Genomic DNA, 15,575 nt, shown 5'->3' on the forward strand with positions numbered 1-15,575 from the left:
AAAAATTGTGAATTTACAGTTGACGACATGGATGCACCTATACATCCCGGCCCTCGGACGTCGGAGCTACTACCCCTACAGCCCCAGCATAGATCCGAGCATATATGGGGGGAGAGTTGCTTACGCAGATTGTGGGAGTTTTTGACTCTTCCCCGCGTTCTACATCCCCGTGTGGTCCATCACCTGGAGGAGATGGGATTATATTGGATCATTAGCATTGGCCGGATATAGCTCGATTATGCTTTGATCACGGCGTTGATTGAGCGGTGGCGACCGGAGACGCACACTTTCCATCTGCCCATCGGCGAAGCCACCATCACACTCCAGGACGTCGAGATTTTATATGGCCTGTCCACTGATGGCTTGCCAGTTTTACTGCCTGGGAATATGAGATATTTTAATCGGGATTCATATATGGATATGCTGCACAGGCTCACGGGCTTCATGTCTGAGACCCAGATGTAGCAATTGGGAGCAGTCATATGCAGTTGGTCCCCATTAGAGACCACTTGGTGCAGATCCACGATACTATCACCGACGATTCAGCGGAGGTGGATGTGGAGCAATATGCGAGGCTGTTGTTGCTCCTTTTATTTAGGGGGGTCTTGTTCCCGAACACTTCGGGGAACCTAGTGAGCCTCCGTTTTCTGCATCATATTGCGGACTTCGATGATACAGTTAGCTACAGCTGGGGTGGTGTTGTCCTATCATTTTTGAACAGGCAGATGTGTCGGGCATCCATGGGCACACAGAGAGACGTTTCTGACTTTCTACCACTTTTACAGGTGACAACTTATTCAAATAATATGTCATTTAGTTACAATTCTACCTAGTTATAGTTAATCTTTACGTCAACTTTGTATGTTAGGTTTGGGTGTGGGAGCGATTTCTGCAGCTTCGGCCACCCCTACCACAGCTACCGGCTAATGTACATATTCCTGATCTCCCTCTAGCTTGTAGGTGGGTATTGCGTCGTAGACTTGCACGAGAGTATCATGGCCATCATAATCTCCCCTTCTGTAGGGATGTGTTGGATTTTCTGGAGGACGCACAAGTGAATATCTAACTAAACTTACCAATTATTGTTTAACTAGGTGTTGCGCATACTAACGGTTTGTGTTATTATTTGATAGTTCATCTGCATGTCGTACAACGAAGAGCTGATAGGTACCATGTCAGCGTATTGCACGCATGGCCGCCATATTTGGAGGGTTTTCGTCCCTCTCACGTGCTTCGATATTGTCGAGCATCATGCCTCAGAGCGAATATTTCGTCAGTTTGGATTTCCGCAGCCTATACCGACTTGACCTGCATGGGATCCTTTACATTATGAGAGGGATGATCGGATGAGGGTGGACGACATATTTATTGATTGGTTGGCAGCGCAGATGGGTATTTAGGACAGCCGAGGGGACTTGACCCCAGCTCCGCAACACTTTCCTATCGAAGTTTATATGGCGGAGAGGAGGTCCCCAGCAAGGGGGATTTGAGGCTCCTACTGATAATGTTGTTGCTGATATGGGAGGTGGCATGCATGAGACCGACATGCCGTCTTACAGCCTTGGCATTTATGACACTCCAGGGACGTCGCAGGTGATCCTATCGGGTCAATTCTTGATCACGGGCTCGGATTTTCAAGGAGTGGAGTTGGGTAGATATTTCCCTGGCCCGTCTACCACTGATGAGTCTCGACCGATCCGAGATTTTGAAAGTGGGCGCCGACTGAGTTATGGCAGCTCATCACATGCGCAGATATGAGTTTATTAGTATTAATTTTATTACTGTTTTTACTATAACTTATTTATTTTCTTTAACTTTATTAATTTACTTTTTTAGGCTTCATGCGATGCTGCGACAGATGACTACATTCAGGATCCAGACACGATTATGGTAAGACAATATAAATTTTTGTGAATTGTTATGTAGTTTTCTATACTAAGTTTGATATTATTATGTAGCCTTCTACTGGACCTGACAGCACCACTGATACATGCCATCCTGTGCCGCATCCGGCCATAAGGAGACGACTTGATGATGATGATCCTGATAGCGTACCCGGGCGGCAGGGGATGCGCCTCAGGACAACGGCTACTTTGAGACACACCGAATGCGGGACACATTGATTCGGTCTTCCATTTTTATGTTTTTTTGGTGTAAATAATATTTTTGTATACATTAACAACAATATTTAATCGAATATGACAGTTACTTTTTTAGTTCTCATTTCGTTTTATAGTATTTGGTATAGTAACACAACAACTTAAACTTAACTTCCACTTAAATTAAAATAAAATTTAGTACAACAAACAAGGAAAACATTACTACAACACAAACACAAACATAACATGCCAACATAATAAAAATACATGAAATATGAAAATGACACTAAACACATACACGCCAATGTTTAGTCCGAGTTGCCATTTATTCTTCGCTCCATCCACTTAAATCGTTCTTCCATTTGTTCTTTTTCTTCTTCTAACTCTTTCACTCTCGCCTTAACCTCCGCAAGTTCCGTTTATATTTTTCGTTGCGTTCCTTGTGTGCTTCACAATTCCATTCTGCTCTCCATTTTTTATCTTCCACCTCCTTCAGTTTCTCCCTCATTTCTGTAATAATTCTATCTCCCTCCTTTTGTATTCTCTGTTGGTATAACCACATATTATGAAAATCCTGTAATCTCTTCCTGTAGCTTTCCTGATAACATGGTTCCTCAGCCCATTCATCAAATCCACAAGTAGGTTCGTCGGGTTGCTTGTACAACGTGTTCATACAGCACCAATAGCGGCGTCCAGGGTTAGCACCTTCCCACCCACAATCCATCATGCATGGTTTTCCACAGAAGCAAATTAGTGGACGACCAGGTTGAGCCATTTGTGAAATATTTGCTTATAATAAAAAAAACCTTACTTACTTTTAATGAAATATTTCTGGGGGAAATTTTGAGCACACAAAATAACTACAATGAACCCATTATTTATAGGCGAAACAACACACATATAGCGCCATATCTAATGGCGCTATATTAGATAGCGCCATATCTAATGGCGCCATATCATGATGTTGACAAGACAAGACAACACACACATAGCGCCATATATAATGGCGCTATATTTTGCGTATTAAATACCGTGATGTCGACAAGACAACACACACATAATAAATATACCAATAACTATATTAAATTATTATTTAAATAGGTAAAATGGGAAAGTACAAATCATAATTAACAAACAAGGAAATTTTATTTCATAAATACTTAAATCGTATACATAACAACTAATTATTACAACATGAACTCATGGGTACTTAGGTACAATAGAAGAACACCCGCCCTGAGCTTGATTACTGTTGCCACCCAAAGAATATTTTCTACGGTCGTGTCCTATTTGCGAGCATATACCACATTTGCGCGCATATACGGTATCACTAACATCCATTTGGTTCCGTATACGCGTTCTCTTCTGCACCTGTCTTTTACGCAAATAGGACTTGTTACACACCATTTTAAATGGTCCTGGGGGCCAGTAATGCTCAACACCCACTGACTGCAACTGACCACTATATGTGTTTAGGTATTTGGAAACACTATATTGTTGATCAATATAGTTGGTCTCCGCATAACCAACACGTTGAAAACACTTGATGTCATGTTAGCAAGGCATGTGGTAGATTGACCATTTCCCACATAAGCATAACCTTGTAGATTCATTTACAGTATGTACATTATTACCCCGATTATGCAGTATAGCGGTGCGAACTTCAAAAATACCTCGTTCGTTATCATATTGCAAAAAGGAATGCCAATGTGCTCGCCGTCTGTATTTCTCTAATCTCTTCATAGGCACTAGCATAAATTCAACACCCCTTTCCATCAATTCCGTTGCAGCTGCAGACCATTGCACAAACCTCTCCGCCATCTGCTTGAACGACATACGCACCATGGCTGTGACGGGCAATCCTCTTGCCAACTTTAATAACCCGTTGAAGGACTCTGACACGTTTGTAGTAAGAATTCCCTAGCGTTTGCCACCATCTGCATGCAACGTCCACTTTTCAAGGTCATGTCGCATTAACCAACGTTATGCTGCCTCGTCTTCTTACCTGATAGAATCCATATGCCTTCGGAATATATGCTGGTGGTGGTCTGTTGCTGCCATCCACATCAAATCATGTAGATCCTTTTTGGGATGTGCCTTCTGAAAATTGGACTTCAAGTGCCTCACACAGTAATGATGGTATGCATAAGGTTCTTGCCATGCAGGAAGGTTCTCCACAGAAAATATACCCCCGTGCCGATCAGATATTAGACAAATACCTGAACGCTATTTGACAACGTGCTCTTTCAGGTGGTTCAAAAACATTGTCCACGACTTTGTGCTTTCATTGGCATAAATAGCAAAGGCTAGAGGAAATATCTGTCCATTAGCATCCACTGCCACGGCTATCAATAGCTTGATATCGTACTTCCCATAGACATGAGTTCTGTCTATGGATATTACGGGCCGGCAATACGGAAAACCATCAATTGCTGGCTTAAACGCCCAGAACACGCAATTGAATATATATTCTGGTGTACCCGGACTCCGCTCAAGCTTCCATTCAACAGTTGTTCCGGGGTTAAAGTACTGAAGTGCAGCCATGTACCTAGGCATATCCGCAAATGACTTATCTCAGTTACCATAGACTATTTCAAAAGCTCTTTTGCGCCTAAGATATGCCTTTCTTTTAGTAATTGTGTGACCATGTTCCTGGTGGACTGCTGTAATGCACTCTTTGATTTTATACCTTATGGACGCTTCGATGTGCGGAATAAGTACAAGAGATATCAAGTCAATATCCAAGTTGAAGTGATTCCCGTTGAAAGTGTCCATTTCGCATGTGTGGGTGGGAATGTATTTACCCACTTTCCACATACCTGTCTTCTTCTTCGACGCACACAACATCCAATTACATGGCCAAAATCACCTGCGGCAAATAGCCTTGTATACCGTCGGACTTGACTCCGATACCTGCATCTCACGACACTCTTTAACATTGTGCATTTTACAAGCCCTGCTTACGCGTGTTTTATCAGGAAAAAACATCCCCTTTGCAAGCACCGTTGGTCTAGACTCATCCCACATTGCTGTCCGGATTTCATCAAAATCCCTTGTGAGAGCTTCCACATCCGGCTCGGCTGGCAAGTTATCAATATAAGGAATCTCCCTTGAATGAAACGACACTTCAGACTCGTACACTTTTCGTCTATGGGGGGCTCTCTTCAAATCGGGTCCTTCCTCCTCGTCCTCTTTATCACCATCCTCACGAGCAAATGGTGTCTCGTCTCCCGATTCATCGGCATTGTTATCGTAATCACTGTTCTCTTCCTCACTCTGTGCATCTGCCAGATCCTGATGTAATACGTTGTTTTCGGGCAATTGAGTGAGTACGGGTAGTTCAACTTGCTCGTTTTCACTGCACATTTCAACAAAAATATAAGCTACTAAATTAATAAATGTTTTACATATGGCTATATCATTTCACTTACAAGTCGTATGTGATGACATTCCATGATGGACGTTTTCAGTTAGGTGATGACTACCGGATGGGCCACTTGTAAAATTCATATCCGGCCGGTACCCCCTATTAAATAAATGAGCGTTAAAATTAATTCAATACGCCAAAAAATATACATAATTAACACAAATGAAAATTGAAGTTTACCACTCTTCTTGTGAATTATGGAAAGCAGGGTATAAATTATTTTTTCGCTGCTCATTCGCCGACGGTGATAAATTTAAATCAAGAAAAAATCTTTCCCCCGGAACATGTCCGGCAAAAATTGATCCAGAATAATCACCCGATGACTGGGGGTTATCTCTACTACGCACAACCTCGTTTTTTGGAACGTCTTCGACCTTCACGTACATCTCCAACATTGTGATTACAAGAAATTCCCGGCATTCGTCCGGAGTTCTCAGGAAATCACTCAAAGTGTCATCATCGTCGATGTTAAACTCTGAGTAAAAAGCAACCCCTTGCGGCGTAATGGAATACGGATATCTTCCGGTTACTTTGAGTATCACTGAACGTTTTCTCACACTCATTTTTTGCATAACAACGATATCAATGTTTCGTACTCCATTGAAAGTGGCAATTTAACATTACACTTAGCAGGTAAACTGTAGCCCACAGAGTTATTCTCCATCACAACCTCACCCCCAATATAATGATACTCTTATTCTACGTTCTTCAGACATAATGAAAAAATGCTGGAGAATTTAACAACAATAGAAACCAACAAGAGTTAAAAAAATTTTTTGAATGAAGATATGCGATTCTACGATGTTTATATAGGAAATGGCTAGCCGGAGAGTTTTTTTTTTTTTTGTATATAGCGCCACAAAAAGTGGCTTTATACGCTTTTGAATTATTGAACCCAGAAATTATTGGCGGGGTCAGGTAATAAGGGGTATAGCGCTATTAATAGTGGCGCTATGTAAGATGTGTCAGCCTTTAATTAATATGGCGCCACAAAAAGTGGCGCTATACAGTAACGGTGCAGTTACCGTTACTGTATAACGCCAATTTGTGGCGTTATATATAGTTTGATAATTTTTTTTTTAACACTTATTTCCGTATTTTGAGTCAAAAAGAATCATATTTTTGTTCCGTTCTCACTTTTTGAATGCGAAGCAGACAAAAAAAAAGATGGGAATTTTGTAAAATGTCAAAAAATCTTTCGGTGATACTTAAATGCAATAATGAAAATGTTGATTGGAAATGGACTAACCAGATAGTTTGTTTTTCCGCACTTGCCAGGTAATTATATCAATCATAGCCTCTAATCTATTGCTCATTTTTACCTCTGAATTATTGGATCAATCAACAATTGACAAGACGGATATGTTACTCTTCTGAGCTAACTAGCGATAAATAGTACGTCGAGTAATACAGCAGTATTTTGTTGACAACAACTATTAGGGTCGTTTGGTAGATGCAGTAGATAAACTAATGTATATATTAAAACCTGTTTCGTAGATATTTTGAACTTATGCATTAGTTATGCAAACATTAGTTATACATCATATTTGGTATTATCCTATGCATAACTAATGCATAGAAAATAATGGTATTAGCAATGCAATAGGTTTTAATGTATGCATTAGCTTAATTAAAGACAAAATTGTCCTTCAAATTTTATGCTTGATTAAAATATGCTAGTTAGTATATTAATGCAAGTTTAAAATAATCCAAATAGTGAGAAATAAAATTATATCCCTAGTAAATAAATAAATACTTAGCATATTTCCTTTTTTATAAATAAATATTTAATTTTATTTTACAATATAGTAGACAAATAAAATAATTTTTTAATACCTTTTCATTTAAAAACATTTCCCAACATATGTTTCTTTTAAAAAGTTAGAGTGTGGACTAGTTTTGAGGGTATTTTTGTAAACAAATAATTCTTTTAGAAATTGTGTAATACTTTAATACATCAAATCAAATAATGGATAAGAAATATGTCGGCGTACCTAATACAGCATTACTAATACACCATATTCAACATTATTCTTGTGAACCCTACCAAACGACCCCTTAAAGTAAAATGAAGAATTTCATTTCTTAACGTTGAGAATCTTGCCACGTTTGATTTAGTGACATTCACCGTCATTGACAGACAGGGGCGGATGTAAGGTAAAAAGAGCCAAGTTCAATTTAACTTATAATTTTTGACGCTGAGACATAAATTTCACTTTCTTTGTTTCAATTTATGTGAACATATTTGATTGTGTATGAAGATTAAGAAAAAAATAAAAACTTTTTGAATTGTGATCTTAAACAAGTCAAAAAGGGGTCCAAAGTATTTGTGTGGTTATAAAAGCTTCATTAAAGGTAAAATTGGAAGTTTAGCTAAATTGTTTTCAAATTTAGAAATGAGTCATTCTTTTTGGAACGGACTAAAGAAAAATAGGTTCACATAAACGGGAATGGAGGAAGTATGCAAAAATCCGTTTAAGTTGAAATAAATAGTAGATCTGAATACAAAATTTTAAAAATATATTGAGTTTAATACTAAAACGTTAAATTTGAATGCATAAACTTTAAATCCTGGATCCGTCATAAATGTCGGCCAGCTCATTTCGTCCTCTCTTTTAACCACTATTTCTGTAATTCTACTGTATTTGCTGCTTCCTACTTTGTGAAAAGCTCTTCCAAACGGCACCAATTTCGCTTTTCTACACTGTCTGTCACTGGATAGAGGGGATTAGGGTTGTCAAATGGGTGGGTCAGGTCAGATATGAGTAATTCAAAAGCGAATAAATTATCCGATTCAATCCATAAAATATGATCAATTTTGGGAGAATTTTGAGTCTCCGGAACCTCCAATTTGAGGCTTTACAAATGTAAGAGTTAAACTCATTAGCTATTCATTCTTTAAATGGATATTTAGTTCTTATTATATTTGACCCGTTTATAAAAAATTCATTATCCAACTATTTTAGTAAATAATATGGGTGAATAATTATTTTCTTTTAATCATTTTGCTACCACGGAGGGGATTAGATGTTCTATAATAATTCTTAACAGCCACCAATTAACCACTTTTCCGTTTCGAAGAAATTCTGCACATGTTAAGCGTAGTTCATGTGACCAACCAAATAATTTGAGATTCTGACCTTGTTTAATTGATTGAGTTCTTTCCATTTCTCTATTAAAAATGACTTTTAGGCAGAATTTAATGACTCCACTGGCTCTATATTGAATTTCCAAGTAAAAAAAGTCATCTTGGATGGATGACACTAAAGCCACGTCACCTCCTGGGAGAGCTAGTTCCCTAGGTATGTGATAATGGTCCATCCCCATGTGGCTTAAAGTCTGATTATATTCTTCTTCCATTGCCTATACATGTGTCTGCCACTTAGAGAAAAATTCACGCGATAGTACACTCAAAATATGTGCTAGATTGCAACTGTAAACTTCTGGAGATTAATGAGAACGTGGAGGATCATACAATGAAGCAGAAATTGTAGACATCAACTTGGGGATGAGCATAATGAAAGCCTCATTCATTAAAGGAGAAAAGATGGATGGCACACGAGAGGTAGGAAATCATGTTTCCTTTTAAAGTTTTCATCATGTACTGCAAATAATTATGCCAGTAAAGAAAAACGAATTCACACATCGAGTGAATGACACAACTAGTTATCCATCTCATAAGTTGCATTGGTTAGTAGTAACTATTTACTATTGTCTTTTACAGCCTGATACGCTGCTTGCCAGCAGAAACCAAATCACCTGCTCGATGATTGATCACATTCGATTCTACGTAGTTAACTGGATACGTTAGCTTAATATGGCCTTATTGTTCAAACAAGTGTATGACCAAACTTCATTTAAGGAGTGGCCACATTTTCCTTGGCAAGTGGCGCGATTTCATCCCCTTCAACACCGGCTTCACTACCAGCAGCTCCTAAGCTCAATAGTAATGTCTCCCATTTCTTGGCAGGTTCCTGCATAAAATTAAAGACCAGTTGCTATTACTCATGGACGAGAACCACAAACCACACGTACCTACACAAATTATCAAATTGATCCCTACCTTCCAGGAGAGCTCCTGTGACATGCAGTTTTTGATCATCTCAGCAAACGCGAGAGTGCCATAGATTTCAAGAGCTCTAGCAACTGTTGTTACTATCTTAAGCACATCAGCTGGGTCAACAACATCACACTGACCAGATTCAAGAAGAATAATAAGTTAATGTTTGTGCAATAAGGGATGATATATCTTCAAAACGAGATGGACCATGTCCAAGTACACAATTGATGTAAAATCACATACTTCAACGCTGAATGCTCCCATATGGAATCCAGTATAGCCTTCTTTCACAGTGTCAACAAGTCCACCAGTTGAGGCACAGATTGGCACCTGACTCAAAGATGATTATGTTAAAACCAGATAACCAATTTTTAGCAACGAAAAGCCTGCTGGAGTAACAATTTTTGGGGTCTTATGATTCTTTTTTTTAAAATCAGTAAAAGGGTACAAAGATCTTAAGATTCTTACTGTTCCATAGCGCATAGCATGTAACTGAATGAGACCACAAGGTTCAAATCTGCTTGGAACCAACATAAAATCAGCACCAGCGGTGATCATGTGAGCCAAAGGGACATTGAATTTTGCCACTCCTTTAGCTTTGTTAGGATACAACACTTCGAGCTGTTCAATCTCCTGTTCGAACTCCTTTTTGCCAGTTCCCTAATGCATAGGACAAGTTGCAGGTCAATTTCGATTTTTGGCACAAGTAACCACAACAAGGCAGACATCATGAGTCTATTCAGTACTTACAAGGACTATTATTTGAACATCCAGTCCGATGAACTTGTGAATTGCAGCAACAAGAATGTCAGAACCTTTCTGCTCTTCAAGTCTGCCAATGAATCCAATCAAAGGAATCTTCCTGTCAACAGGCAAGCCAACTGCTGCTTGAAGAGCCTCCTTCAGTAAAGGCTTTGCATCCATAACCTGTGTAGGAAGTTTGATTAGCAAGAAGTCCTTCATTTCATAAAATTACAAAAAAAAATCAGCATATACTTAAGTCAGAAAGATCCTATCTTACAGTGGTTATATCATAATTGACATCGGTGTATTTGTCAGTTGCTGGGTTCCATTCTTGGATATCCATGCCATTCACAATCCCAGTTATGCAAGTCTTACGAAGGACGTTATCCAATTCAACACCCTTGTCAACACCGGAAACAAGTTCTTGGGCATAGTGTGGGCTCACAGTAACCACCCTATGTGATTCTAATATCCCAGCCTTCATCCAGTTGATTTTCCTACCTTTAACAGGCTTTTCATATCTGCAATATTAAAAAGACTCAATTTACTAGCATCAAAAGAGCTTCTAAAGTCAGTGGTTTGATTCCAAGCATTAAATTCATACCCATCAATGAAATCGAAAGAACTCTTGTATTCATCAGGCAGATTGAGAAGAGAGAAGTCTGAAAAAGCAAATCGCCCTTGGTAGGCGATGTTATGGATGCAGAAAGCGACCTGGAGGCAACGTGAAATTTACCATATATTAGTACAACCTTTTTTATTGGCAGAGTAAAGTGCAAAAAAGTGACAACAAGGAGATTTTTACCTTGGCATTCATATAGATTCCTCTTGATTGGTACATCGACTTCAGGTAGCAGGGAAGGAGAGCAGTGTGCCAATCGTTGGCAATGAAGACAACATCCTCTCCTATAGAAATAGGCACAATAAAGATGATTACCTACTAGGATATACTAAGACTGCAAAGGAGCTTTCTGAAACTGGGAGGTGTTACCATATGGTCCTGAGAAGTATTCGCTGCAGTTCAAATTCAGAACTCTAGGTGCTTCTAGAGCTGCCTGAGAGTGACAAGAAAACAAGGTTAAATAAGGATTGACAGACTAAAATGCCACGTAGAGTCAAGACAATAGTCCAACAATTAACTTACTTGACACAACAAGCTGAACCTAAGTTCATTGTCCAAATAATCTTGTCCAGCTTTGGGGCCATAGATTTTTGCAGCAGTTTTGCCCCAAACCTTCAAGTGTAAAAGCATCGGTAGAGTCAAACGAAATTCAAAAGGATGTGTTCTGTGTATTCACACATTATAGCATCCCTCAGGACCTTTCCCAGGGTTCAGAATATGCTTACTTTCTCCAAGAACATTGGGTGGTCAACAAAAACACGATCAACCCCACGTTTATAGCAGTGAAAGAAACGAACAATTTCAATTTTGTCTCCAACTTTGATCTGCAGACAAAGCAGGGGTCACATGCTTGAATCGGGGAATGGAACAGATATATTGTATCATAGGCAGTTACGACAGGAGTACCTCAACGACAACGCTAGTATCCCAAGCATCTTTGTATTGGTCATAACGGGGAGATATTGTCATTACGCGATGTCCACGGGCCTAAATGATTATCATGTGTTAGGACATGTTAAGAGGTGAGACATAGATCAGTTGCAAACTGATGCAGTTCAAACTAAAACAAAATAATGAGTACGACAATGTAATAAAAACCAAACCCAAGACTGATACTTACTGCCAAGGCTGGTGGTAGTCCACCAAGAACATCACCTAGCCCGCCAGTTTTGCTCCAAGGACCCACCTCAGTTCCAACAAGGATCACATTCATCCCCTTTCCACAAACGATGGTACCTGATGGCCTCTCCATCTCAGTTCCGGATACCTGTTTGCTGGATTTCTTAGCTGTTACCTTAGTATTAGTTCTTGATTGCAGCATATCAACCTTGTTAACAGCCCTCAACCCATTGTGAGTCAGAGCATGGTTCCTCAGCCCTATCTGTGACAAGTTTGCTCTGGTGTCTACAGAGGCTGCTCCACTGCAGACATTTGAGCTTCTTGACACAAAGTGTGAAGCTGTGATGCTTGCCATGTGTGATATTGCGGTCTACAAGAAGGAAGGGGGTATATTAATATTCAGAATGAGAATCTACGAGAGACTAAGCTACAGTCTTATACCACCAACTTAAAGGAACAGCATAGCATTGCAAAATTTTGTTTTATATTTTACCCTCCAGAAATTGATTTCTGACATAAATGCACTTAAGAGCCTTCACGTTTATCATTGATGGTTCCTCATTCGTCCAATAAATAAATTACGTCTTTCTTATCAACAACAATAACAACGACAAAAACGTGTAATCCCACAAAAGTGAGGTCCGTAAAAGGTAGTGGATCTTTTTGATCGTGCTCCTAATTTTAACCTATTACAACAAGAAATTAAAAGCAGCAAGCGAATAATATCAGAGTCACCGCGAATTCTAGGCCAGCATATGTCATGCAAGGGAAAGCATTAAGCTATCATTTTCAGTCACTGTTCACTCTAAAAGTGAACCATTGCTTGGACTTAGTGCTCCGTCTAAAGATGCAGGAAGTAAAGCAGATGACTTGCACCTTTTAGGCAAAAGAATCAACCACAAAAAGGTAGATGCTTAAAAGATCTGCTTTTTGCCGAGGACATTAATAAATGTGTAGACAAACCAAAATCAGAAGAGTATCAGATACTTATTACATTACCAATCTCAACATAAAAAAAAAAAAAAAAAAGGGAAATCAAGCCTAGCTGTGCGTTACTAGTGAGTAGTAACGAAATACAACAGCACATTAAAAATAATGCTTCAATTGCGGAGCGAATCAAAGATTATTATATACATGGAATAAGACTGGAAGGCTATCACTTAACGTTTTCAAGTTTCTATTACTACGATTTTTCAAAATTTTATTACTCCATTTTTTAATTGTACGAAATTGTGATTCATGTTACTACGTAGTTGTTACACTTCATAGATTCTAGACACGCAATATTTAGTATGGAAAAAAATAAAAAAAAGTCAATATTAGTACTCCGATCCCACACAAGGAAAAACATAATCGATCAATGTACCTGGAAATCAGCCAGTATTAGATTTGAACGTGAAGAATTAAGTGAAAAAGGGAGGGTATTAAGGAGTTGGGCAAAAGATCAATAATAAAAGGAAAATGATGACGGATGAGACGAGTAAAATTTACCAACCAGTTCACCGGAGGAAGTGGTTGTCCGGCTGAGTTTGTGAGTGAATGAGGAGGACCAACGGGTGAGAGTTTACATTATTTGTAGTGGGTGGCAAATTCAGAGGTACGGCGACACGTGTCAATAGAATAACGGGTGGCTATCCCTCAGTATTAGTGGAAAATCACATGGTTATGGAAACAGTATGTAGGGACTCTCACCTAAAGCTCCTGCGAATATGCTGGTTTTTTTTTTTTTTTTTTTTTTTTTTGTAAAATCTCTCCCAAATTAGGAGGATCTACGGTGTTTTCACACTTCCCCTTCATGGTGACTCAAAATCAAGATCTAACGATCATAGATGGAGGTGCTTTTACCAACTGAGCAAAACTCACTTGTCTCGAGTATACTTTTAAATATGCTGGGTTTTGGACTTTGGTTATCGAGATTTTTTCTCAACTTGAGCTAAGTGCTAACGACGTCGCTGCTTAATTATCGATTAATTATTTATTTGTTTCTTTCCAATTCACGGCTTAACTTCAACTTGGGCCTCGAAAAGGGCCCCTCTTCTTGTTGATGTGATATGGTCTTCTGTCTCCTAGTATATCAACATGTGATCAACCAAACAACTCGTACCACTACCACTAGATTTTGTGTCATTTGATACACCAAGTTATTACGGGCAGTGGCGATGCCAGAAACCTTTTTAAGGGTGTTCAGATGAAAAAAAAATCCGAAAAAAAGTATTCAATATATGTTATATACCTATAAAATCTAATATTTTACCTATATACTCAGTATAATTTTACGACGAAGGGTGGTCAGTTGACCACCCTTTCAAGCATATGGCTTCGCCCCTGCTTACGGGTAGTGGTCTATCGACTAGATTTTTATGTCCACGATTTTCTTCTACACTCTCTACCCCTCCAAAATGTACGGTTAACATGCTACCCCAAATCAGTGTATTAAAAGGCTTTTTTAGGACTCGTCTCGAGACGAGGCACTATCAAAATGCCTTGAGACTTATGTGTGAGATTTAGTTCTGTGAGGCTTACGCCCCCAAGCGACCGACTGTGCGCCCTAAACATGCCTAATGCTCAAAGCACGTGACTCGCCTAACAATTTTTATACAAATCATGTGTTGTTCACTAATTAGTACTGTTGACTCTTAATATTCTTTAACAAATAAATTATTAAAAGCTCTTTTTATCTATAGGAATATGAAAATTGTGAATAACTCAAATAACGAACCATTATACATATTTACTAATTGAGAACATCGAGAGGGTGAATATTCTTTGAATATTTCTTCTGAAAATAGATAATCAAAATTTATATATTTACTTGATAGATCTTTATATCTTAGAAGTCTCTCAAAATTATCATACATTTATTAGTTTATAACTTTATATTTACTCATGAAGGAGTAATATTTTAAATTACAATATTGGTAAGATTTATTGAGTTTTTAAAGAGGTAAAATATGCCGTTTGATAATATTTTTTAAGAAATTATAATTTTTAATGCTTGAAAGTTAATTTTTTAAGAAATTATGATTTTTAAGATGTTGTAGTTAATTTATATTTCATAGTAAATTTAGCAGTATTACATTATTTATACTTATAAAACATGGAAGATATTTTATTTTGTATGAGTTTCTCAAAAAAAAATTAGTTTTCTTGAATTTTAATATATCTTTTATATTTTTTCTGTTATAGTGATATATTATTAATTCATAAATTTCAGAAAATAAAGATCTTTGGGGCTTATAGCCCCATATCTCGAGGCTTTCGCCTCGCCTTGTATTACGTAAAACGTTCCGCTTCACACCCTCGCCTTTTAAAATACTTCCCCAAATTCACAATTCCCTTTTTTGACTTGTTTATTCAAAATTTCACTTCATCTCATTTTCGTTTATTAATTTGGGGTTTCTGAGGGACTTGAGCCACATATCCTGCTTGTTCCCGCTTATATTTTCATCCTCTTTCAGAGCTTTATATGTCGTTCAAGACAAGTTATGCAAACCCAAGGGTGGC

The 15,575-nt window shown here is 38.3% G+C and overlaps 1 protein-coding gene across 3 annotated transcripts; it reads right to left on the reverse strand.

The window, feature by feature from the left end:
• Positions 1-9,035: 9,035 nt before the first annotated feature.
• Positions 9,036-13,751, reverse strand: LOC107829009 (granule-bound starch synthase 1, chloroplastic/amyloplastic). 3 transcript variants are annotated; one of them, XM_016656421.2, is made up of 14 exons: positions 13,567-13,751; positions 12,073-12,441; positions 11,859-11,939; positions 11,678-11,776; positions 11,475-11,564; positions 11,322-11,385; positions 11,136-11,236; positions 10,935-11,044; positions 10,608-10,851; positions 10,337-10,513; positions 10,055-10,246; positions 9,830-9,916; positions 9,590-9,718; positions 9,036-9,500 (listed from the first exon to the last, which is right to left on the reverse strand). In XM_016656421.2, the coding sequence occupies exons 2-14, from the start codon at positions 12,424-12,426 to the stop codon at positions 9,384-9,386; spliced, it is 1,845 nt and encodes a 614-aa protein (XP_016511907.1). In that variant the 5' UTR covers positions 12,427-12,441; positions 13,567-13,751; the 3' UTR covers positions 9,036-9,383. The 3 variants fall into 3 exon arrangements, with proteins under 3 accessions (XP_016511907.1, XP_016511908.1, XP_016511906.1); XM_016656422.2 differs by having other exon boundaries at positions 13,563-13,751; XM_016656420.2 differs by having other exon boundaries at positions 13,438-13,688.
• Positions 13,752-15,575: the final 1,824 nt, after the last annotated feature.

This window comes from Nicotiana tabacum, chromosome 1 (assembly GCF_000715075.1).
Source record: "Nicotiana tabacum cultivar K326 chromosome 1, ASM71507v2, whole genome shotgun sequence".
NCBI lineage: Eukaryota > Viridiplantae > Streptophyta > Magnoliopsida > Solanales > Solanaceae > Nicotiana > Nicotiana tabacum.